This window comes from Bombina bombina, chromosome 1 (genome assembly GCF_027579735.1).
Source record: "Bombina bombina isolate aBomBom1 chromosome 1, aBomBom1.pri, whole genome shotgun sequence".
Lineage (NCBI taxonomy): Eukaryota > Metazoa > Chordata > Amphibia > Anura > Bombinatoridae > Bombina > Bombina bombina.
The window spans coordinates 590,795,903-590,823,818 of record NC_069499.1 but is presented as its reverse complement, the minus strand read 5'-3'; the positions used below and the strand labels follow the sequence as shown (position 1 = coordinate 590,823,818).

The following is a 27,916-nucleotide window of genomic DNA, read 5'->3' as shown; positions in this document are numbered from 1 at the left end:
CCCCCCTTCTATCCCCATGTGCACCCTCTATCCCTCTTCTAAGTGTGCCTGGTCTCGGGGCAGCCCCACTCCCATCATCCCTTCTGGCTCTCCCTCTCCCCAATCCACTTACTCCCTGACGGGGACCCTGCTGCTCCTCCTGTCCATAATCCTCTCCCTGCAACTCCCTCCCCTCCTCCTCTCCGCCCTAGCTCTCCCTGTCATCCTCAAACTACACACACTCACACTCACTCCCACTTCAATCACACACAATCACAACCAAACACTCAGCCTATCACACTGTAAAAGATAAATAAAATGTGTGAGGTGTTAGAAAAAAAAAGTGTTGTGTATTTTGTATATGTATGTATGCAAAATGTGTGCAATATGTAAAAAAAAGTGTAAGTAAATGTACAGGCTTAACCAAACACAAATCCGACCTAACTAACTTTGATGAATTGCGCCTCTCTCACTGCTCTTACTAAATCACTTTACTCACTGTAGTGTGCTGTAGCTCCAAGAAACAACCAAACACACTAAAGAAAATGGCGGCTGTGCATGGGTTTATGTATGAATTTTGAATGGCGTAATTACGTGGCGCATCTTTTAGAACTGGCGGTTATTTTTTACAAATCGTAGCCTAATTATCATCAAACTACTCTTTATTGAGACTTTACGTGAACAAAATACTGGCATAAGTACTTGCGACGACTAAAATGTGTATTTGCGCACATTTTAGTTGATCGCCGTTTTTTCCTACTTACGCCAGTTTAGCATCTGACGGCGCAATATATTGGATAGCTCGAGTTAAGAGGTGAAATTACGGGCGGCGCGGGTTCCCTCGCTTGCGCTGAAAACTACGCCGTATATCGGAACGCGCCCCAGCTGTATCCCGATTTGGAGCAGTTCAGAAACTCCATTTAACTATGTAGCCAATCTCTTTGGAGGGTCAAACATATAAACTAAAAGGAATGGAAGAAAATGTTCTAACGCAATTGAGCAGTTTATTTTTACACAAGAATGCCCCTTTAAAATTACTCCTAACTTTCTGCACCTGTTTATTTCAGGATCTCATTTGATCTGACCATTACAGATTATTTTATGATGATTCTAATAAGAGTTGTTAACAGTGATAAGCAGATGAGCTTTGTGTGTCAGACAAGACTGCAGCCCTCATTAGCCCCAGATAAGGCTGCTCCCTTTTCAATTGCAGATTAGCAGGAACTGCCTTATCCACCTCCTGCTCAGTTGTCAATTAGTCAAATATATTTATTTTAAACTGAGCCTCAATGATCTACCTGAAATGTAATTAGTATTAAGACAGTGTGGTATCAGAGCACAATGTGGCAGCACTCATGTCACATTTATGTATAGTGATCAGTGTATGGTTAGAGTATTTGCCTGGCCATTTGCGGCCCTCACTCTGTGTGAAGTCCTCTGGGATTACTAAAATCCATTTCTCTGACAAAGAACAGAATATCAGATTATGTCTCTTTAGGGAAAAAAAAATCTTGTTTTTCTTAATTTCCACCCCTTTAACCAGTGAATTATTTCCTGCACTTTTGTGTAGTGTCTAATGTAAGGGTTAATAAGTACAGCCCAACTGTTGTGAGGACCCAGGGCCATCGCTTATCAATGCTTTCCAGAGTGTCTATACTGATCCTGGGTGCACTGCATGTGTCATTGAGTATGTACTAATCATGGATCTACTGCATTATATAAAAATGTAGCAATACTGATCAGAACTAAACTGTAATGCTTAGTTCCAGTGTGTACAAAAATATATTGTTCCTGGATACACTACACTCTATAGTTTCTCAAAATATATGTATGCAGTAGTTGTAAATTTACAATATAGTTCCATCGTCCTTTCCAATTGATTGAGTATTGAAGGACAGTCTTGAACTGAGGTTGTCCTTTTCATAAAATGAATAGGAAATCGGTGCTTACAAAAATAAAATAAATAAATATACAAAAAAAAAAAACACCTGAGAGGACAACCTCAGTTCAAGACTGTCCTTCAATTCCCAGTCAATTGGAAAGGACAATGCCAGAACTCAGTGGAACTATACTGCAAATTTACAACTACTGCATATTTACTGCCCTGAATGTCTGCAGAGTGCTATGTGCATGTGTTATATGTTCACCGCCATTTAGGATAGGAAAGAGTGCCAGTACCAAAGATGGCTGTTGAGTGTATAGTGCATAGGCAGAGAACAGCAAATAGTCAGCAGTCCCCATGAAGCGGAGAAGTGCTGATCAGACATTTCCAGATAACTTATGTCATGCTCACAACAACCCCTTTAGATCATGCTTATAACTTCTGGGGGGGGCGAAAACAATTTTGCTTTTTCTAGTACTTGAAATATCTAAATCACTATTCACAATATGGGCTAGATTTGTCAAGGGCTAGGAGAATTCTCCTTTATATTCTCTTCCAAGTTCTCTGTCGCTTGCCCTTGGAGAGGCGCAACGGTGCTGGTTTGGAAGGCGAGCTGGGGCAAATTATGATTAATTTATCCACTCAAAAAAAGGAAGTTCTCCCGATTTATCATTTCAAACCTGTGATTTTTTTAGGTAGTATTTTTTGCCCTCTTCAAGTAATCCATTACATTTGTGTTTTATATGGGGCACATTTGCACATTCATTTTGGTGAAACTATCATGTGTGTGTTGCCACAATACATTTTTAATTTAACTTTGTTATAACAATGACCCTTTATAACCATAACACATTCAAATTGTTAATAGAATTTTCGTTCTTTGTCAGACAATTTTGCATTCTATTTTTGGCATATTTATGTACACAAAGATAGAGCTGCTAGAATCAGAAAGTACTTCATCAGAAATAAATGTGAACATGACACTAGCTCAATAACAATGATTTCTAATGCTCTTCTCCACAGTACCTAGGGAGAACTATAATGCGCATATTTGTAGGAGAACTTTGTGTTCTCCAAAGATGCAAAAAACTCTATAAATTGGTAACTGGGAGTAATGCTAAGGCGGACTCTAAGAAATGCGATTAAAACGAGCAAATGTAGCCCTTCTTTAAGCACACCAGTGCGCCTTGGCGAACGCAAACGAAGTGAGAGAAATGTATAGTCATACTTGCCCAATATTAGGCACACTTTGCATTAATAAATCAGAGCATTCAGTCATATGGAGATTTATAAGCGTAATTTTAGGAGAATTGCTTTGATAAATCCTGCTGTACGTATGGTTAGAATCTATACCGTTAACAGCAAGGCACACATTCCTGACTTCAATAAGAAATCAACAGGCTATACAGGTGAACTTGCACTTCCTACATTGTAAACCACGATACCTACCATTGACATCTAATAAGACACATGTTAATTCACATCTGTCCCACGAATAAAAATCTTCCATTCCGTGCAACTTTTTCAATTTGGGACAAGCAGGTAAAGGGTCAGACTGCATTTTAAGTTGATTGTTCAAATAGTGAACTGACAAATACTGCCCTGGTATTATATTGATGCTGATATTGGCCTGATACTGATCAGACATCCTATTGTTACTGATCAGAGATCTCACTGATACTGTTGTGATATTGCTCTGATACTGATCATATTTCACAAATAATGCTATAAAATTGTCCAGATTCGGATCAGACTAGCACAGGAAAATTGTTTTGAAACCTCTCACATATGCACTATCGCTATCCTTATTTGCTCTACATTACAGACTTGTGCCATCCTCAGTTAATTTTTTTTTATTTTATAGTTGTCACAAATGCTTCTAGAAGTATTTAGCCCCAGTGTCAGTAGATTACAGTATGTCATTGGGTGTCCTTAACATCAAGCAAAGCAACAGGACATGTATAAAGAGAATGATAATGGATTTCATTGAGCGCCCAGTTTTCTATGATGTCACAGGCATCAGTAAAAGGGGACTGGGAGTAATCATTGTGCTGGTTTTGGTATAGTTAGTTCTGGCTCAAAACATTGACACCCCACAACTCTTCATCCACTACGTTATAAACACAACCAATGTCAGCAGTCTCAAATATTACAATGAATCAAATCTAAATCTCACACAAGCAACCTGATATACTAGCACAAGCATACTGATAAACTAGCACAAGAATGCTGATATACTAGCACAAGCATACTGATAAACTAGCACAAGAATGCTGATATACTAGCACAAGCATACTGATAAACTAGCACAAGAATGCTGATATACTAGCACAAGCATACTGATAAACTAGCACAAGAATGCTGATATACTAGCACAAGCATACTGATAAACTAGCACAAGAATGCTAATATACTAGCACAAGCATACTGATAAACTAGCACAAGAATGCTGATATACTAGCACAAGCATACTGATAAACTAGCACAAGAATGCTGATATACTAGCACAAGCATACTGATAAACTAGCACAAGAATGCTGATATACTAGCACAAGCATACTGATAAACTAGCACAAGAATGCTGATATACTAGCACAAGCATACTGATAAACTAGCACAAGAATGCTAATATACTAGCACAAGGATGCTGATATACTATCACAAGAATGCTAATATACTAGCACAAGCATGCTGATATACTAGCACAAGCATACTGATAAACTAGCACAAGAATGCTGATATACTAGCACAAGCATACTGATAAACTAGCACAAGAATGCTGATATACTAGCACAAGCATACTGATAAACTAGCACAAGAATGCTGATATACTAGCACAAGCATACTTATAAACTAGCACAAGAATGCTGATATACTAGCACAAGCATACTGATAAACTAGCACAAGAATGCTGATATACTAGCACAAGCATACTGATAAGCTAGCACAAGAATGCTGATATACTAGCACAAGCATACTGATAAACTAGCACAAGAATGCTAATATACTAGCACAAGCATGCTGATATACTAGCACAAGAATGCTGATATACTAGCACAAGGATGCTGATATACTAGCACAAGGATGCTGATATACTAGCACAAGCATACTGATATACTAGCACAAGCATTCTGATAAACTAGCACAAGAATGCTGATATACTAGCACAAGGATGTTGATATACTAGCACAAGCATACTTATATACTAGCACAAGGATGCTGATATACTAGCACAAGAATGCTGATATACTAGCACAAGGATACTGATAAACTAGCACAAGGATGCTGATATACTAGCACAAGCATACTGATATACTAGCACAAGCATACTGATATACTAGCACAAGCATTCTGATAAACTAGCACAAGATATGCTGATATACCAGCACAAGGATGTTGATATACTAGCACAAGCATACTTATATACTAGAACAAGAATGCTGAGATACTAGCGCAAGGATGCTGATATATTAGCACAAGCATACTGATATACTAACACAAGCATGCTGATATACTAGCACAAGCATGCTGATATACTAGCACAAGCATACTAATATACTAGCAAAAGCATGCTGATATACTAGCACAAGCATGCTGATATACTAGCACAAGGATGCTGATATACTAGCACAAGCAAACTGATATACTAGCACAAGCATACTGAGATACTAGCACAAGCATACTGATATACTAACACAAGCATGCTGAGATACTAGCACAAGCATACTGATATACTAACACAAGCATACTGAGATACTAGCACAAGCATACTGATATACTAGCACAAGCATACTAATATACTAGCACAAGCATGCTGATATACTAGCACAATCATGCTGATATACTAGCACAAGGATGCTGATATACTAGCACAAGCAAACTGATATACTAGCACAAGCATACTGAGATACTAGCACAAGCATGCTGATATACTAACACAAGCATGCTGAGATACTATCACAAGGATGCTGATATACTAACACAAGCATACTGATATACTAGCACAAGCATGCTGATAAACTAGCACAAGGATGCTGATATACTAGCACAAGCAAACTGATATACTAGCACAAGCATACTGAGATACTAGCACAAGCATGCTGAGATACTATCACAAGGATGCTGATATACTAACACAAGCATACTGATATACTAGCACAAGCATGCTGATATACTAGCACAAGGATGCTGATATACTAGCACAAGCATACTGATAAACTAGTCCTTTGGCACTAATATTACCTTCATACTGCACTATTGTCCTCACACAGCACTAATATTACCTTCATACTGCACCGTTATTGTCCTCACACAGCACTAATATTACCCTCACACAGCACTAATATTACCTTCATACTGCACTGTTATTGCCCTCACACAGCACTAATATTACGTTCATATTACACTGTTATTGCCCTCACACAGCACTAATATTACCTTCATGCTACACTGTTATTTCCCTCACACAGCACTAATATTACATTCATACTACACCGTTATTGTCCTCACCCAGCACTAATATTACCTTCATACTACACTGTTATTGTCCACACACAGCACTAATATTACCTTCATACTACACCGTTATTGTCCTCACACAGCACTAATATTACCTTCATACTACACTGTTATTGCCCTCAGACAGCACTAATATTACCTTCATACTGCACTGTTATTACCCTCACAGCACTAATATTACCTTCATACTACACTGTTATTGCCCTCACACAGCACTAATATTACCTTCATACTAGACTGTTATTGCCCTCACACAGCACTAATATTACCTTCATACTACACTGTTATTTTCCTCACACAGCACTAATATTACCTTCATACTGCACTGTTATTGCCCTCACACAGCACTAATATTACCTTCATACTAGACTGTTATTGCCCTCACACAGCACTAATATTACCTTCATACTACACTGTTATTTTCCTCACACAGCACTAATATTACCTTCATACTGCACTGTTATTGCCCTCACACAGCACTAATATTACCTTCATACTGCACTATTATTGCCCTCACACAACACTAATATTACCTTCATACTGTACTTTTATTGTCCTCACACAGCACTAATATTACCTTCATACTACACTGTTATTGCCCTCACACAGCACTAATATTACCTTCATACTGTACTTTTATTGTCCTCACACAGCACTAATATTACCTTCATACTGCACTGTTATTGCCCTCACACAGCACTAATATTACCTTCATACTGCACTATTATTGCCCTCACACAGCACTACTATTACTTTCATATTATACTGTTATTGCCCTAACACAGCACTAATATTACCTTCATACTGCACTTTTATTCCCCTTACACAACACTAATATTAGCTTCAACTGCACTATTGTCCTCACACAGCACTAACATTACCTTCATACTACACTGTTATTGTCCTCACACACCACTAATATTACCTTCATACGACACTGTTATTACTCTCACAGCACTAATATTACCTTCATACTACACTGTTATTACCCTCACAGCACTAATATTACCTTCATACTGCACTGTTATTGCCCTCACACAGCACTAATATTACCTTCATACTGCACTGTTATTACCCTCACAGCACTAATATTACCTTCATACTGCACTGTTATTTCCCTCACACAGCACTAATATTACCTTCATATTACACTGTTATTGCCCTCACACAGCACTAATATTACCTTCATACTGCACTGTTATTGTCCTCATACAGCACTAATATTACCTTCATACTGCACTGTTATTGCCCTCACACAGCACTAATATTACCTTCAAACTGCACTGTTATTGCCCTCACACAGCACTAATATTACCTTCATACTACACTGTTATTGCCCTCACACAGCACTAATATTACCTTCATACTACACTGTTATTGTCCTCACACAGCACTAATATTACCTTCATACTACACTTTTATTGTCCTCACACAGCACTAATATTACCTTCATACTGCACTGTTATTGCCCTCACACAGCACTAATATTACCTTCATACTGCACTGTTATTGCCCTCACACAGCACTAATATTACCTTCATACTGCACTGTTATTGCCCTCACACAACACTAATATTACTTTCATATTACACTGTTATTACCCTCACACAGCACTAATATTACCTTCATACTGCACTGTTATTGTCCTCACACAGCACTAATATTACCTTCACACTGCACTGTTATTGCCCTCACACAATACTAATATTACCTTCATTTTACACTGTTATTGCCCTCACACAACACTAATGTTACCTTCATACTACATTGTTATTGCCCTCACATAGCACTAATATTACCTTCATACTACACTGTTATTGTCCTCACACAGCACTAATATTACCTTCATACTGCACTGTTATTGCCCTCACACAGCACTAACATTACCTTCATACTGCACTGTTATTGCCCTCACACAGCACTAATATTACCTTCATACTACACTGTTATTGCCCTCACACAGCACTAATATTACCTTCATACTGCACTATTATTGCCCTCACACAGCACTAATATTACCTTCATACTGTACTTTTATTGTCCTCACACAGCACTAATATCACCTTCATACTGTACTTTATTGCCCTCACACAGCACTAATATTACCTTCATACTGCACTGTTATTGCCCTCACACAGCACTAATATTACTTTCATATTATACTGTTATTGCCCTAACACAGCACTAATAATACCTTCACACAGCACTAATATTACCTTCATACTGTACTTTTATTGTCCTCACACAGCACTAATATTACCTTCATACTGTACTTTTATTGCCCTCACACAGCACTAATATTACCTTCATACTGCACTTTTATTCCCCTTACACAATACTAATATTAGCTTCATCTGCACTATTGTCCTCACACAACACTAACATTACCTTCATACTACACTGTTATTGTCCTCACACACCACTAATATTACCTTCATACTACACTGTTATTGTCCTCACACAACACTAACATTACCTTCATACTACACTGTTATTGCCCTCACACAGCACTAATATTACCTTCATACTACACTGTTATTACCCTCACACAGCACTAATATTACCTTCATACTACACTGTTATTACCCTCACAGCACTAATATTACCTTCATACTGCACTGTTATTACCCTCACACAGCACTAATATTACCTTCATACTGCACTGTTATTGCCCTCACACAGCACTAATATTACCTTCATACTGCACTGTTATTTCCCTCACACAGCACTAATATTACCTTCATACTACAATGTTATTGCCCTCACACAGCACTAATATTACCTTCAAACTGCACTGTTATTGCCCTCACACAGCACTAATATTACCTTCATACTACACTGTTATTGCCCTCACACAGCACTAATATTACCTTCATACTACACTGTTATTGTCCTCACACAGCACTAATATTACCTTCATACTACACTTTTATTGTCCTCACACAGCACTAATATTACCTTCATACTGCACTGTTATTGCCCTCACACAGCACTAATATTACCTTCATACTGCACTGTTATTGCCCTCACACAGCACTAATATTACCTTCATACTGCACTGTTATTGCCCTCACACAACACTAATATTACCTTCATATTACACTGTTATTGCCCTCCCACAGCACTAATATTACCTTCATACTGCACTGTTATTGTCCTCATACAGCACTAATATTACCTTCATACTGCACTGTTATTGCACTCACATAGCACTAATATTACCTTCATACTGCACTGTTATTGCCCTCACACAATACTAATATTACCTTCATTTTACACTGTTATTGTCCTCACACAGCACTAATATTACCTTCATACTACACTGTTATTGCCCTCAGACAACACTAATATTACCTTCATACTGCACTGTTATTGCCCTCATACAATACTAATATTACCTTCATTTTACACTGTTATTGTCCTCACACAGCACTAATATTACCTTCATACTACACTGTTATTGCCCTTAGACAACACTAATATTACCTTCATACTGCACTGTTATTGCCCTCACACAATACTAATATTACCTTCATTTTACACTGATATTGCCCTCACACAACACTAATGTTACCTTCATACTACACTGTTATTGCCCTCACATAGCACTAATATTACCTTCATACTACACTGTTATTGTCCTCACACAGCACTAATATTACCTTCATACTACACTGTTATTGTCCTCACACAACATTAATATTACCTTCATACTGCACTGTTATTGCCCTCACACAGCACTAATATTACCTTCATACTACACTGTTATTGTCCTCACACAACATTAATATTACCTTCATACTGCACTGTTATTGCCCTCACACAGCACTAATATTACCTTCATACTGCACTGTTATTGCCCTCACACAGCACTAATATTACCTTCATACTGCACTGTTATTGCCCTCACACAGCACTAATATTACCTACTGTACTGTTATTGCCGTCACACAGCACTAATATTAGTTTCATACTACACTGTTATAGCCCTCACACAACACTAATATTACCTTCATATTACACTGTTATTGCCCTCACACAGCACTAATATCACCTTCATACTACACTGTTATTGCCCTCAGACAACACTAATATTACCTACTGTACTGTTATTGCCGTCACACAGCACTAATATTACCTTCATACTGCACTGTTATTGTCCTCACACAGCACTAATATTACCTTCATACTGCACTGTTATTGCCCTCACATAGCACTAATATTACCTTCATACTGTACTTTTATTGTCCTCACACAGCACTAATATTACCTTCATACTGTACTGTTATTGTCCTCACACAGCACTAATATTACCTTCATACTGCACTGTTATTGCCCTCACACAGCACTAATATTACCTTCATACTGTACTTTTATTGTCCTCACACAGCACTAATATTACCTTCATACTGCACTGTTATTGCCCTCACACAGCACTAATATTACCTTCATACTACACTGTTATTGCCCTCACACAGCACTAATATTACCCTCACACAGCACTAATATTACCTTCATACTACACTGTTATTGCCCTCACACAGCACTAATATTACCTTCATACTACACTGTTATTGTCCTCACACAGCACTAATATTACCTTCATACTACACTGTTATTGCCCTCACACAGCACTAATATTACCTTCATACTGCACTGTTATTGCCCTCACACAGCACTAATATTACCTTCATACTGCACTGTTATTGTCCTCACACAGCACTAATATTACCTTCATACTGCACTGTTATTGCCCTCACACAGCACTAATATTACCTTCATACTGCACTGTTATTGTCCTCACACAGCACTAATATTACCTTCATACTGCACTGTTATTGCCCTCACACAGCACTAATATTACCTTCATACTACACTGTTATTGCCCTCACACAGCACTAATATTACCTTCATACTGCACTGTTATTGCCCTCACACAGCACTAATATTACCTTCATACTGCACTGTTATTCCCCTCACACAGCACTAATATTACCTTCATACTACAATGTTATTGCCCTCACACAGCACTAATATTACCTTCAAACTGCACTGTTATTGCCCTCACACAGCACTAATATTACCTTCATACTACACTGTTATTGCCCTCACACAGCACTAATATTACCTTCATACTACACTGTTATTGTCCTCACACAGCACTAATATTACCTTCATACTACACTTTTATTGTCCTCACACAGCACTAATATTACCTTCATACTGCACTGTTATTGCCCTCACACAGCACTAATATTACCTTCATACTGCACTGTTATTGCCCTCACACAGCAGTAATATTACCTTCATACTGCACTGTTATTGCCCTCACACAACACTAATATTACCTTCATATTACACTGTTATTGCCCTCCCACAGCACTAATATTACGTTCATACTGCACTGTTATTGTCCTCATACAGCACTAATATTACCTTCATACTGCACTGTTATTGCACTCACATAGCACTAATATTACCTTCATACTGCACTGTTATTGCCCTCACACAATACTAATATTACCTTCATTTTACACTGTTATTGTCCTCACACAGCACTAATATTACCTTCATACTACACTGTTATTGCCCTCAGACAACACTAATATTACCTTCATACTGCACTGTTATTGCCCTCATACAATACTAATATTACCTTCATTTTACACTGTTATTGTCCTCACACAGCACTAATATTACCTTCATACTACACTGTTATTGCCCTTAGACAACACTAATATTACCTTCATACTGCACTGTTATTGCCCTCACACAATACTAATATTACCTTCATTTTACACTGTTATTGCCCTCACACAACACTAATGTTACCTTCATACTACACTGTTATTGCCCTCACATAGCACTAATATTACCTTCATACTACACTGTTATTGTCCTCACACAGCACTAATATTACCTTCATACTACACTGTTATTGTCCTCACACAACATTAATATTACCTTCATACTGCACTGTTATTGCCCTCACACAGCACTAATATTACCTTCATACTACACTGTTATTGTCCTCACACAACACTAATATTACCTTCATACTGCACTGTTATTGCCCTCACACAGCACTAATATTACCTTCATACTGCACTGTTATTGTCCTCACACAGCACTAATATTACCTTCATACTGCACTGTTATTGCCCTCACACAGCACTAATATTACCTACTGTACTGTTATTGCCGTCACACAGCACTAATATTAGTTTCATACTACACTGTTATAGCCCTCACACAACACTAATATTACCTTCATATTACACTGTTATTGCCCTCACACAGCACTAATATTACCTTCATACTACACTGTTATTGCCCTCAGACAACACTAATATTACCTACTGTACTGTTATTGCCGTCACACAGCACTAATATTACCTTCATACTGCACTGTTATTGTCCTCACACAGCACTAATATTACCTTCATACTGCACTGTTATTGCCCTCACATAGCACTAATATTACCTTCATACTGTACTTTTATTGTCCTCACACAGCACTAATATTACCTTCATACTGTACTGTTATTGTCCTCACACAGCACTAATATTACCTTCATACTGCACTGTTATTGCCCTCACATAGCACTAATATTACCTTCATACTGTACTTTTATTGTCCTCACACAGCACTAATATTACCTTCATACTGCACTGTTATTGCCCTCACACAGCACTAATATTACCTTCATACTACACTGTTATTGCCCTCACACAGCACTAATATTACCCTCACACAGCACTAATATTACCTTCATACTACACTGTTATTGCCCTCACACAGCACTAATATTACCTTCATACTGCACTGTTATTGTCCTCACACAGCACTAATATTACCTTCATACTACACTGTTATTGCCCTCACACAGCACTAATATTACCTTCATACTGCACTGTTATTGCCCTCACACAGCACTAATATTACCTTCATACTGCACTGTTATTGTCCTCACACAGCACTAATATTACCTTCATACTGCACTGTTATTGCCCTCACACAGCACTAATATTACCTTCATACTGCACTGTTATTGTCCTCACACAGCACTAATATTACCTTCATACTGCACTGTTATTGCCCTCACACAGCACTAATATTACCTTCATACTACACTGTTATTGCCCTCACACAGCACTAATATTACCTTCATACTGCACTGTTATTGTCCTCACACAGCACTAATATTACCTTCATACTACACTGTTATTGCCCTCACACAGCACTAATATTACCTTCATACTGCACTGTTATTGCCCTCACACATTACTAATATTACCTTCATACTACACTGTTATTGCCCTCACACAGCACTAATATTACCTTCATACTGCACTGTTATTGCCCTCACACAGCACTAATATTACCTTCATACTGCACTGTTATTGTCCTCACACAGCACTAATATTACCTTCATACTGTACTTTTATTGCCCTCACACAGCACTAATATTACCTTCATACTGCACTGTTATTGTCCTCACACAGCACTAATATTACCTTCATACTACACTGTTATTGTCCTCACACAGCACTAATATTACCTTCATACTACACTGTTATTGTCCTCACACAGCACTAATATTACCTTCATACTGCACTGTTATTGCCCTCACACAGCACTAATATTACCTTCATACTGCACTGTTATTGCCCTCACATAGCACTAATATTACCTTCATACTGTACTTTTATTGCCATCACACAGCACTAATATTACCTTCATACTACACTGTTATTGTCCTCACACAGCACTAATATTACCTTCATACTGCACTGTTATTGCCCTCAGACAACTCTAATATTACCTTCATACTGCACTGTTATTGTCCTCACACAGCACTAATATTACCTTCATACTGTACTTTTATTGTCCTCACACAGCACTAATATTACCTTCATACTACACTGTTATTGTCCTCACACAGCACTAATATTACCTTCATACTGCACTGTTATTGTCCTCACACAGCACTAATATTACCTTCATACTGCACTGTTATTGCCCTCACACAGCACTAATATTACCTTCATACTGCACTGTTATTGCCCTCACATAGCACTAATATTACCTTCATACTGCACTGTTATTGCCCTCACACAGCACTAATATTACCTTCATACTGCACTGTTATTGCCCTCACACAGCACTAATATTACCTTCATACTACACTGTTATTAGCCCTCACACAGCACTAATATTACCTTCATACTACACTGTTATTGTCCTCACACAGCACTAATATTACCTTCATACTGCACTGTTATTGCCCTCACACAGCACTAATATTACCTTCATACTGCACTGTTATTGCCCTCACATAGCACTAATATTACCTTCATACTGTACTTTTATTGCCCTCACACAGCACTAATATTACCTTCATACTACACTGTTATTGTCCTCACACAGCACTAATATTACCTTCATACTGCACTGTTATTGCCCTCAGACAACACTAATATTACCTTCATACTGCACTGTTATTGTCCTCACACAGCACTAATATTACCTTCATACTGTACTGTTATTGTCCTCACACAGCACTAATATTACCTTCATACTACACTGTTATTGTCCTCACACAGCACTAATATTACCTTCATACTGCACTGTTATTGTCCTCACACAGCACTAATATTACCTTCATACTGCACTGTTATTGCCCTCACACAGCACTAATATTACCTTCATACTGCACTGTTATTGCCCTCACATAGCACTAATATTACCTTCATACTAGACTGTTATTGCCCTCACACAGCACTAATATTACCTTCATACTGCACTGTTATTGCCCTCACACATTACTAATATTACCTTCATACTACACTGTTATTGCCCTCACACAGCACTAATATTACCTTCATACTGCACTGTTATTGCCCTCACACAGCACTAATATTACCTTCATACTGCACTGTTATTGCCCTCACACAGCACTAATATTACCTTCATACTGCACTGTTATTGCCCTCACACAGCACTAATATTACCTTCATACTGCACTGTTATTGCCCTCACATAGCACTAATATTACCTTCATACTGCACTGTTATTGTCCTCACACAGCACTAATATTACCTTCATACTACACTGTTATTGCCCTCACACAGCACTAATATTACCTTCATACTGCACTGTTATTGCCCTCACACAGCACTAATATTACCTTCATACTGCACTGTTATTGCCCTCACACAGCACTAATATTACCTTCATACTGCACTGTTATTGCCCTCACACAGCACTAATATTACCTTCATACTGCACTGTTATTGCCCTCACACATTACTAATATTACCTTCATACTACACTGTTATTGTCCTCACACAGCACTAATATTACCTTCATACTACACTGTTATTGCCCTCACACAGCACTAATATTACCTTCATACTGCACTGTTATTGCCCTCACACAGCACTAATATTACCTTCATACTGCACTGTTATTGCCCTCACACAGCACTAATATTACCTTCATACTGCACTGTTATTGCCCTCACACAGCACTAATATTACCTTCATACTGCACTGTTATTGCCCTCACACAGCACTAATATTACCTTCATACTGCACTGTTATTGCCCTCACACAGCACTAATATTACCTTCATACTGCACTGTTATTGCCCTCAGACAACACTAATATTACCTTCATACTGTGCTGTTATTGCCCTCACACAGCACTAATATTACCTTCATACTGCACTGTTATTGCCCTCACACAGCACTAATATTACCTTCATACTGTGCTGTTATTGCCCTCACACAGCACTAATATTACCTTCATACTGCACTGTGATTGCCCTCACACAATACTAATATTACCTTCATACTGCACTGTTATTGTCCTCACACAGCACTAATATTACCTTCATACTGCACTGTTATTGTCCTCACACAGCACTAATATTACCTTCATACTACACTGTTATTGCCCTCACACAGCACTAATATTACCTTCATACTGCACTGTTATTGCCCTCACACAATACTAATATTACCTTCATACTGCACTGTTATTGCCCTCACACAGCACTAATATTACCTTCATACTGCACTGTTATTGTCCTCACACAGCACTAATATTACCTTCATACTGCACTGTTATTGCCCTCACACATTACTAATATTACCTTCATACTGCACTGTTATTGCCCTCACACAGCACTAATATTACCTTCATACTACACTGTTATTGCCCTCACACATTACTAATATTACCTTCATACTGCACTTTTATTGCCCTCACACAGCACTAATATTACCTTCATACTACACTGTTATTGTCCTCACACAGCACTAATATTACCTTCATACTGCACTGTTATTGCCCTCACATAGCACTAATATTACCTTCATACTGCACTGTTATTGCCCTCACACAGCTCTAATATTACCTTCATACTACACTGTTATTGCCCTCACACAGCACTAATATTACCTTCATACTACACTGTTATTGTCCTCACACAGCACTAATATTACCTTCATACTGTACTGTTATTGCCCTCACACAGCACTAATATTACCTTCATACTACATTGTTATTGCCCTCACACAGCACTAATATTACCTTCATACTACACTTTTATTGTCCTCACACAGCACTAATATTACCTTCATACTGCACTGTTATTGCCTTCACACAGCACTAATATTACCTTCATACTGCACTGTTATTGCCCTCACACAGCACTAATATTACCTTCATACTGCACTGTTATTGCCCTCACACAGCACTAATATTACCTTCATACTGCACTGTTATTGCCCTCACATAGCACTAGTATTACCTTCATACTACATTGTTATTGTCCTCACACAGCACTAATATTACCTTCATACTGCACTGTTATTGTCCTCACATAGCACTAATATTACCTTCATACTGCACTGTTATTGCCCTCACACAGCACTAATATTACCTTCATACTGCACTGTTATTGCCCTCACATAGCACTAATATTACCTTCATACTACATTGTTATTGTCCTCACACAGCACTAATATTACCTTCATACTGCACTGTTATTGTCCTCACATAGCACTAATATTACATTCATACTACATTGTTATTGTCCTCACACAGCACTAATATTACCTTCATACTGCACTGTTATTTCCCTCACACAGCACTAATATTACCTTCATATTACACTGTTATTGCCCTCACACAGCACTAATATTACCTTCATACTACACTTTTATTGTCCTCACACAGCACTAATATTACCTTCATACTGCACTGTTATTGCCCTCACACAGCACTAATATTACCTTCATACTGCACTGTTATTGCCCTCACACAGCACTAATATTACCTTCATACTGCACTGTTTTTGCCCTCACACAGCACTAATATTACCTTCATACTGCACTGTTATTGCCCTCACACAGCACTAATATTACCTTCATACTGCACTGTTATTGCCCTCACACAGCACTAATATTACCTTCATACTGCACTGTTTTTGCCCTCACACAGCAATAATATTACCTTCATACTGCACTGTTATTACCCTCACACAGCACTAATATTACCTTCATACTGCACTGTTATTGCCCTCACACAGCACTAATATTACCTTCATACTGCACTGTTATTGCCCTCACACAGCACTAATATTACCTTCATACTGCACTGTTATTGCCCTCACACAGCACTAATATTACCTTCATACTGCACTGTTATTGCCCTCACACATTACTAATATTACCTTCATACTACACTGTTATTGCCCTCACACAGCACTAATATTACCTTCATACTGCACTGTTATTGCCCTCACACAGCACTAATATTACCTTCATACTGCACTGTTATTGCCCTCACACAGCACTAATATTACCTTCATACTGCACTGTTATTGCCCTCACACAGCACTAATATTACCTTCATACTGCACTGTTATTGCCCTCACACAGCACTAATATTACCTTCATACTGCACTGTTATTGCCCTCACACAGCACTAATATTACCTTCATACTGCACTGTTATTGCCCTCAGACAACACTAATATTACCTTCATACTGTGCTGTTATTGCCCTCACACAGCACTAATATTACCTTCATACTGCACTGTTATTGCCCTCACACAGCACTAATATTACCTTCATACTGTGCTGTTATTGCCCTCACACAGCACTAATATTACCTTCATACTGCACTGTTATTGCCCTCACACAATACTAATATTACCTTCATACTGCACTGTTATTGTCCTCACACAGCACTAATATTACCTTCATACTGCACTGTTATTGTCCTCACACAGCACTAATATTACCTTCATACTACACTGTTATTGCCCTCACACAGCACTAATATTACCTTCATACTGCACTGTTATTGCCCTCACACAATACTAATATTACCTTCATACTGCACTGTTATTGCCCTCACACAGCACTAATATTACCTTCATACTGCACTGTTATTGTCCTCACACAGCACTAATATTACCTTCATACTGCACTGTTATTGCCCTCACACATTACTAATATTACCTTCATACTGCACTGTTATTGCCCTCACACAGCACTAATATTACCTTCATACTACACTGTTATTGCCCTCACACATTACTAATATTACCTTCATACTGCACTGTTATTGCCCTCACACAGCACTAATATTACCTTCATACTGCACTGTTATTGCCCTCACACAGCACTAATATTACCTTCATACTGCACTGTTATTGCCCTCACACAGCACTAATATTACCTTCATACTGCACTGTTATTGCCCTCACACAGCACTAATATTACCTTCATACTGCACTGTTTTTGCCCTCACACAGCACTAATATTACCTTCATACTGCACTGTTATTGTCCTCACACAGCACTAATATTACCTTCATACTGCACTGTTATTGCCCTCACACATTACTAATATTACCTTCATACTGCACTGTTATTGCCCTCACACAGCACTAATATTACCTTCATACTACACTGTTATTGCCCTCACACATTACTAATATTACCTTCATACTGCACTGTTATTGCCCTCACACAGCACTAATATTACCTTCATACTGCACTGTTATTGCCCTCACACAGCACTAATATTACCTTCATACTGCACTGTTATTGCCCTCACACAGCACTAATATTACCTTCATACTGCACTGTTTTTGCCCTCACACAGCACTAATATTACCTTCATACTGCACTGTTATTGCCCTCACACAGCACTAATATTACCTTCATACTGCACTGTTTTTGCCCTCACACAGCACTAATATTACCTTCATACTACACTGTTATTGCCCTCACATAGCACTAATATTACCTTCTTATTACACTGTTATTGCCCTCACACATTACTAATATTAACTTCTTACTACAGTGTTATTGCCCTAATGGGCCACATACTGCTCTGCAATTGCCCTGATAACACAGAAATGTTCTCACCTTTCTGCTGTCTTTATACTGCACTCTTTTTGCACTCACACTCTCAAATAGACCTCAGTACATATAGGATAAATAATGAGAATTATTTCTTATCAATATATGGGTTATTATTGTTATTTCTTTAGATTGAGCAATCTTTCAGCGTAAAGCTGAATAATGGTATATCTTTATATAGAACTAATGTATACTGTAAAGCTGAATAATGGTATATCTTTATATAGAACTAATGTATACTGTAAAGCTGAATAATGGTATATCTTTATATAGAACTAATGTATACTGTAAAGCTGAACACAAGAGAGTATTTATTAATCCATCAGAGATCTGGTGCACTGAAATCACAACCCATTTAATATTCATCCATGTGCATTCAAATGGCTATTGCTCTGTATTAAATAAGGAAACAACTCCAAAAGAAACTGAGTTTTTCATTTGATATATTTATACTATTGTGATCTGTGCATAAGAGGAGTCACAGTTTAATCAGTGCTGTGTATATATCAAGCTCCTGGGGCATGATTTGCAATAGATACTGTTCTATGTTCCCCCAACTAGCTTTAAGGGTTAATAAGACCAGCGTGCAGAGTGAGGGTGCACTGTGAGTGACTTTGTTCCCCGTATCCTGGGGCATGAACAGCCAATACCTTTAGGACACATCCAGGCAGTCTGCGGGTGTGGTCCCTGCATACCTGTACTAAGCCAACAATAGATGCCTAAGGAAAAAGGCAGGTGTTGCTGGGGGCAGCTCCCAGGGCTGGGTCAGTGAGCCTGCAGGGATCAGGACATCCTGGTGCTAAGGCTGACGTTTATCTTTGGCAGCCACCTCCTTGTCTAGTATAAATACATCCACCATGTTCACTGGACTAGTACTTTCCTCATTCACCTGACACTGCATAATCAGGTAAAGAGCCTTCAACAGGTAACCTAGACTGAAATGGGCACATATTGACTGCAACATATATACTGCACAGTTTAGGTAATAGAGACTGCAACAGCTAACATACAGCTAGTATAGACTTTCAAAGCTAAAATAGGTTAGCACAAGTAGTGGTTAGAAGTCAATACAAATAATATTAAAGGTAACAGACATCAGAATGACAAGTCTGCCCAGGAGATATGACAGCACATAGACTGGATCATTTTCTTGCTAAGGTGATGGGTGCTGTGACCTTAAACAGTAATAGTGTCTATCTTGTCTCCCAACAGACTGCACTAGTCTCTGTTCTCTGTAGCCACTATGCAGCCCAGCCTGTCATTATGTTGCCTCTTGCTCCTGTGTTGTGCACTGAGTAATGCTGCTCTGAGAAAGCCAAAGAAAGCAGCAGCACCAGTAGAGGCCAACGACACTGCCAAATCACAGACAGAGGCGCCCCAGAAAACTGCAACCGCCCCACAAACACTGGCCAGAGGTAAGTCTCTTCATAAACAGTGTGGTACGAGCTTTGGAAATATATGTTCTGTGACACCCTCACACACAATATTATGATATTTTAATACTAATTGTTTGCTGGAGTGTAGATATTCCATGTAAGCACAAATGTTTTAAGAACCACACGTCTAGCTTCATTGTGTGGTGATATTTGATTTTATCTTAACACAGGCCCTGAATGGCAGGGGAGGGCAATCTAATAAATCTTATGTATTACGGTGCAGACAGAGAAATCAGATTATTTGCACGGCATAAATAATGTCCCTAATATCCTGCTTGTAGTGTAGTTTTATGATAATCCTCTCCTGATACCAAATGCTTCATGTTTCTACAGGCTGGGGAGATGACATTGAGTGGGCTCAGACATATGAAGAGGCTTTAGCCAAGTCCAGGACAAGGTGAGCCATAGTATGTAACCATTTCAGAGGCTGTGACAGGGAAGTAGATTTTAAGTTGCACCTTAAAGGGACTATCTACTTTTTTTTTTTTTTTTTATTGTTTAAAAAGATAGATAACGCCTTTACTACCCACTCCCCAGCTTTACACAACCAACATCGTTTTATTAATACATTTTATAAACTCTAAATCTCTGCCTGTTTCTAAGCACCTGCAGACCGCCTCTTATCTCAGCCAGACAGTACTAGTTCACATGTGCCATATTGATAGCACTGTGCTCACTCCCGTGGAGTTAGGCATGAACCAGCACTAATTGGCTAAAAGGCAAGTTTGTAAAAAGAACTGAGATAAGGCGCAATCTGCAGAAGCTTAGATACAAGGTAATCACAGAGGTAAAAAATAGATTAATATAACAGTGTTGGTTATGCAAAACTGGGGAATAGGTAATAAAGGGATTATCTACCTTTTTAAACAATAAAAATGTTAAAGTAACCTGTCCCTTTAATATTTTTTCCATCTTTCTCATACTTTTGTTTTGTAATTTTCCATTTGCACTCAGGCTTGGCTGGGGTTATTTGAGTCCCTGAAAGCTGTGTATCTGTAAGTGCTGGAGAGCACCCAGGGCTGTGAGTTTTGCAGGGCCAGGGATGAGTACGCAGTCTGGTTTGAGAGTGTAGTCTATTTTGATATTTTCAGTCTTGCATTAAGCATGTTTTTGCTTTTCTATAACCCAGTCATAAAGTGCAAACATTTGAGTGTACAAAAGTACTCTCTATCACTGTCGCATTCATTGTCTCCCTATGTTATCCTTATAATCTTGTTGTTTTTGTCTGCAGCAAGAAACCCCTAATGGTCATTCATCACTTGGAGGATTGTCCCTACAGCCAAGGTGAGCACAGCAGATACTGCAGTATATTCATTGCTCTGCATTGGAAGGCAAATATGTGGGGAGTCTGTGAATGCCAAAGGTGGGCATAAATGTGAGAAGTGGTAGAAAACACTAAAATGGATTAAGTGAATAACAGACCTGGAAGATTAAATGCAGTTATTTGGATATTTTCAAATACCGCTTAAGAAATAGATTTTTATTTAAAGGGACACTGAACCCAATTTTTTTCTTTCATGATTCAGATAGAGCATGCAATTTTAAGCAACTTTCTAATTTACTCCTATTAGCAATTCTTCTTCGTTCTCTTGCTATCTTTATTTGAAAGAGAAGGCATCTAAGGAGCCAGACAATTTTTGGTTCTGCGCACTGGACAGCAGTTATTTATTGGTGGATGAATTTATCCACCAATCAGCAAGAACAACCCAAGTTGTTCACCAAAATTGGGCCGGCATCTAAACTTATATTATTGCTTTTCAAATAAAGATAACAAAAGAATGAAGAAAATTTGATAATAGGAGTGTATTAGAAAGTTGCTTAAAATTGCATGCTCTATCTGAATCACAAAAGAAAAAATGTGGGTTCAGTGTCCCTTTAATGCATTTTTCTAACCTCTTGTTTAGTATTTGAAAATATAAATTTGCTTTCAATCACCCAGGAAGAGATCTGCATATGTGATTTTTGCTTTTCCATAGTATAATCAAGAGAACAGACCTCAAATAATATGTCACATGGTCTTTAATGTGAATTAACACTCTGGTATAAGCTAAGGGAGGGGTGCGTGTTTGTTAAAGGGAACATACATGGGTGTGTTTAGGTGATTTAATAGTAACCTGGCTCTGTCTCCTGCTTAGCCCTGAAGGCAGCCTTCGTAGCAGATCCACTGGCACAGAAACTGGCTAAGGAAGACTTTATAATGATTAATCTGGTGGTAAGTTTATCAGAACAATATGATTGTTAAACAGACTCTTTAAAAAGGTTGCAGCCTCCTCATAATTACCATTTAGGACTGTCTTTTTGTAGCCTACATCAAGAACAATGTGTTTCCCAAACCCAGTCCTCAGAAACCCTTACTCAGACCAGATATGCATTATATCTTAAAGGGACAGTCAAGTCCAAAGAAATCTTTCACGATTTAAATAGGGAATGTAATTTTAAACAACTTTCCAATTTACTTTTATCACCAATTTTGCTTTGTTCTCTTCATATTCTTAGTTGAAAGCTAATTCTAGGAGGTTCATTTGCTAATTTCTTAGACCTTGAAGACTACCTCTAATCTGAATGCATTTTGACCACTAGAGGGCATTAGTTCATGTGTTTCATATAGATAACATTGAGCTCATGCATGTGAAGTTACCCTGTATTGAGCACTGATTGGCTAAAATGCAAGTCTGTCAAAATAACTGAAATAAGGGGGCAGCTTGCAGAGGCTTTGATACAAGGTAAATCACAGAGGTAAAAAGTGTATTTCTATAACAGTGTTGGTTATGCAAAACTGGGGAATCGTTAATAAAGGGTCATGGATTATCTTTCTTTTTAAACAACAAAAAATCTGGTGTTGACTGTCACTTTAACTAGAGCACTAGTGAAATAATCAGCTGATGGGTGAGCTGATTGTTTCACCTGTGCTCTAGTTAAGATATAACGAATATCTGGCCTGAGTAAGGGTCCTAAAGACTGGGTTTGGGAAACACTGGCCTAATGCTTTTCAACATTTCCCCGTACTCCCCACCTATACATTTTTAATGATTGTGTCCTCACTCATTTCATTATAATAGGTCCATTTTGTTATCACATCATCAGTCATTACTGGCATTTGTTGTAAAGGTCCATGTTATCCTCTCCTGTGGCCAAGGGGCTATGATTGCCTCTTCTGCCATTATCCCTGCACTTATTTTTTTAAAAATGACCCAAATGCCAAGTAATCCCACCACGTTGAGATGTCTTCCTGATACATGCCCTTAAAGTTTCACATAGAGATATTTAGGGCCCAATTATTTTCATTGTCCTCAAAAAAATATAATTGTGGCCCAAACATCCATTGGCCTTCCTACTCCCTGCACACATTGTGATTCTCCACTGCCGTATTCTCAATGACCACTACACAATATAATATACAACTGCGGCATTCATACCTTCACACTGATATGACACTGCTATGTTACCACTTTTCTTACAGCACCCTGTAGCTGATGAGAACCAGTCCCCAGATGGACACTATGTGCCAAGGATCATGTTTGTTGGTGAGTTTTCTCTTTTTTTATTCAGGAAAAAGTAGAGTTAAAAGGCCTTTGTTCTTCTTTGTCTAAAACTCTTTCTCTGCCCACAGATCCCTCAATGACAGTTCGAACTGACTTAACTGGCAGATATGGAAACCGACTGTATGCCTATGAATCTGGTGACATACCTGAATGTAAGTGTGTCATTATGAGAACAGACACAGACTTTGAGAATCAGTCAGTGATTTAGTGCAAATGTGGGAGGCATAGGTCGAGAGATAGAAAGTAGGTAAAGAGAGGGGCGCACTGTGGGAGTATGAACGATATAGAGTGAGTGTAGAATTATGATAGGCACAGAGTAAAGAAATTAACGGAAGAATGTTCCCATAACTTAAATAAAAAATACTGAGCGAGGACAGGAATATAAAATACCAAACATAAGGGCAAGGATGTGAATCAGGGTATGACAAGACAATAATATAACAAGCATAGAGAGAGGATAGGGGTTTGTGAGGGACATAGGTGAGAGGCACAAGAAAAGAAGGATTGTAAGAGGTATAGAGGTGGGGGTGGGAAGTGGGAAGTAAAGAAACATCAAGCAATATAGATACATCTAAAGCAACCTATACAGAAATATCAACATCCATTTTATTTTGTGTTACTCTTGCTCCTACAGTGGTCACAAACATGAAGAAAGCCAACGTCTTGCTTCACACTGAGCTGTAAGTGCCCCCTCAAGAAGCAGCCATCTGCAAAACCCAACACACTTGAAATACAACAGAGGAACAAGATAATTTGTTTGGCAATTCCGTTAGACATCTCATGTGCAGGCTCTGACTTAATACCTCTCCTGTGCTACAGACGAGGTGTTCAGCAAATCTGTCCCCAGGCCTTCTCCAAACACGATTGATCATACTCTTACCTGACCGCAATCAAAATGACTGAGCCACCGATAAGCTACCTGTTATTAACAAATGATATCCTAAAATCCTAGCCTGTTGAGTGGGCTGAGAACAGGTTTGCTCATTCCTGCCACTGACCTCTGCACACTCTAACCTCATAGTGACCCCACCTTGTATCCAGTAGCACTGAAATCCATTCATTACTGCCATCACTTTTCCTGTCTCCCAGCAGTCTGTCTCGATTCCAAGATGCTTGTAGCCCTCTTCAAATGTTTTAACATTAATGATGCAGGTGCCTCCTATCCCAGCTTATCCCTACATCTGGTGGCTGTTCCTCATATTTCCCTCTCTGTGAACCATGACCCTACTATTTACCTGCACTGCATATTTGCAGCAACCTATTACCTTTTTTTCAGTACAAACCTACACCTTATTCTCCCTGAAGCCTGTCTCATAAGGTTCCATCTTCATAATCCTTTTATTTCTGGCCTGCGGAAGCTGCCATTTTTCCTTCTAACCTCCTGTCTTCTGTGCTTCAGCACAATTTCTATTATTTTCCAAACTAATAATACACTGCTCCTTTTGTATATAATAAAGAAGTATTCTAGGTGGTATGCAGAGTATAAACTAGTCCTAGGAAGCTTCAGGTCTTCCTTGGCCAACAGTTTCTTGAACGTTATACCTGGTATCCAAGGGTCACTTGCTTTATAACTTTCTACATTTTATACAAATTATTTACTATGTATTTGTAAGTTGAACAAATAAACTATTTTATCCAAATGAAACACTATGGTGAGTTTTTCTTGTATATACAATCTTAGGCTACAAGCCTCCGCCATGTAAACTTCTAAAAAGACATTAGCACAAAGTATGGCAATATAACCAGAAATCTAACAGTGAAAGTAATTTTAGAGTCCATGTTATCCAAGGTATCCATTGGTCCATATCTTACACAAAAGAAAAAAAAATGTTCTTTCAGGATTTAGGTAGAACATACAATTTTAAACAACTTTTCAGTTTACTTCTATTATCTAATCTGGTTAATTCTCTTGGTATCATTTGTTGAAGGAGCAGCAATGCACTACTGGGTTCTAGCTGAATACATGGCGGAGCCAATGACAGTTGGTATTTATGCAGTCACCAATCAGCAGCTAGAACTTAGGTTTTTTGCTGCTCCTGAGCTTTCCTAGATAAACCTTTCAGCAAAGAATAACAAGAGAAGGAAGCAAATTAAATCATAGTAGTAGATTGGAAACATTTTTCAAAATTGCATGCTTTGTCTGAATCATGGATGTCTAATTATGACTTTACTGTCCATTTAAACTATTTTATCCAAATGAAACACTATTTATGGTGTATTATTCTGCTATATACAATCCTATGCTACAAGCCTCGAAAAAGGACATAACATATTGACACAAAGTATGCAATATATATATATATATAAAAATGTATAGTGAAAAAATGTAAAAACAAATAAACTGTGCTCAATACACATGCACACTGCTGAGACTACCCCAGTATGCTCAATCTAAGTCTTAAAAAAGGATACCAAGAGAAAAAGGTAACTGATAATAAAAGTTTAATTTTGACTTTTATTCACGTTTAAAGGGACAATAAATTCAAATTTAAACATTCATGATTTAGATAGTGTGCATTTTTTTTCTCTCTTTTTATTGAAGTACATCTTATATGACATTACATGTTTTAAGGAATACAAATCGAGATTCTGGAATTTGAAACAGAACAAAAATAAATAGATATATTACTATCACATAATATGCTAAATTCCTCGACTTTAAACTCCATCAAAATCCTTATATAACAGTTTGTCCAACCTTTAGCACTTAATTTACTTTTTACATAAACATCAGGACAAAATTAGAAATATGATAAGAAGTTAGAGATCTAGCACTTATTACAGATCCTATCACTTTGGATTATATCCATAATTAACATTTAAGCAGCATAAAAAAAACAAAAACAGCAACAAACCAAGAAAACAAAAAAACCCAACCCCCCCCCCCAGAAATAATAATAATATTTCCTCCTCATTCTGCCTCCCACCTCACTCTAACTCATTCATCACAGAATGACCATTGTCCTCTAAGTCTATAATTCATCAGCAGTTCTGTGTGTATAAAAGGATACAGGATTTGTTTTTGAAATCCAATTGTTTGTGCTAAAATAAATTGTTCCCATTTCTGAATAAAAATTCTAAGGCCACTGTCTGAGAGAGATAGAGTATCTAGTTGT

General features: G+C 38.1%; 1 protein-coding gene across 3 annotated transcripts in view; it reads left to right on the top strand.

The window, feature by feature from the left end:
- The window catches only part of LOC128645689 (anterior gradient protein 2), a 67,360-nt gene extending 40,915 nt beyond the window's left edge, over positions 1-26,445 (top strand). Inside the window, exons 1-8 of one of the 3 annotated variants that reach the window (XM_053698883.1) lie at positions 20,687-20,729; positions 21,035-21,237; positions 21,592-21,655; positions 22,490-22,542; positions 23,394-23,470; positions 24,719-24,782; positions 24,869-24,952; positions 25,435-26,445. In XM_053698883.1, the coding sequence (XP_053554858.1) occupies positions 21,066-21,237; positions 21,592-21,655; positions 22,490-22,542; positions 23,394-23,470; positions 24,719-24,782; positions 24,869-24,952; positions 25,435-25,484 (564 nt within the window). In that variant the 5' untranslated portion in view covers positions 20,687-20,729; positions 21,035-21,065 and the 3' untranslated portion in view covers positions 25,485-26,445. Of the gene's footprint in view, positions 1-20,686; positions 20,730-20,929; positions 21,238-21,591; positions 21,656-22,489; positions 22,543-23,393; positions 23,471-24,718; positions 24,783-24,868; positions 24,953-25,434 lie in introns of those variants that run through there. The other 2 variants (XM_053698880.1, XM_053698881.1) reach the window with 2 other exon arrangements.
- The last annotated feature ends 1,471 nt before the right edge of the window (positions 26,446-27,916 follow it).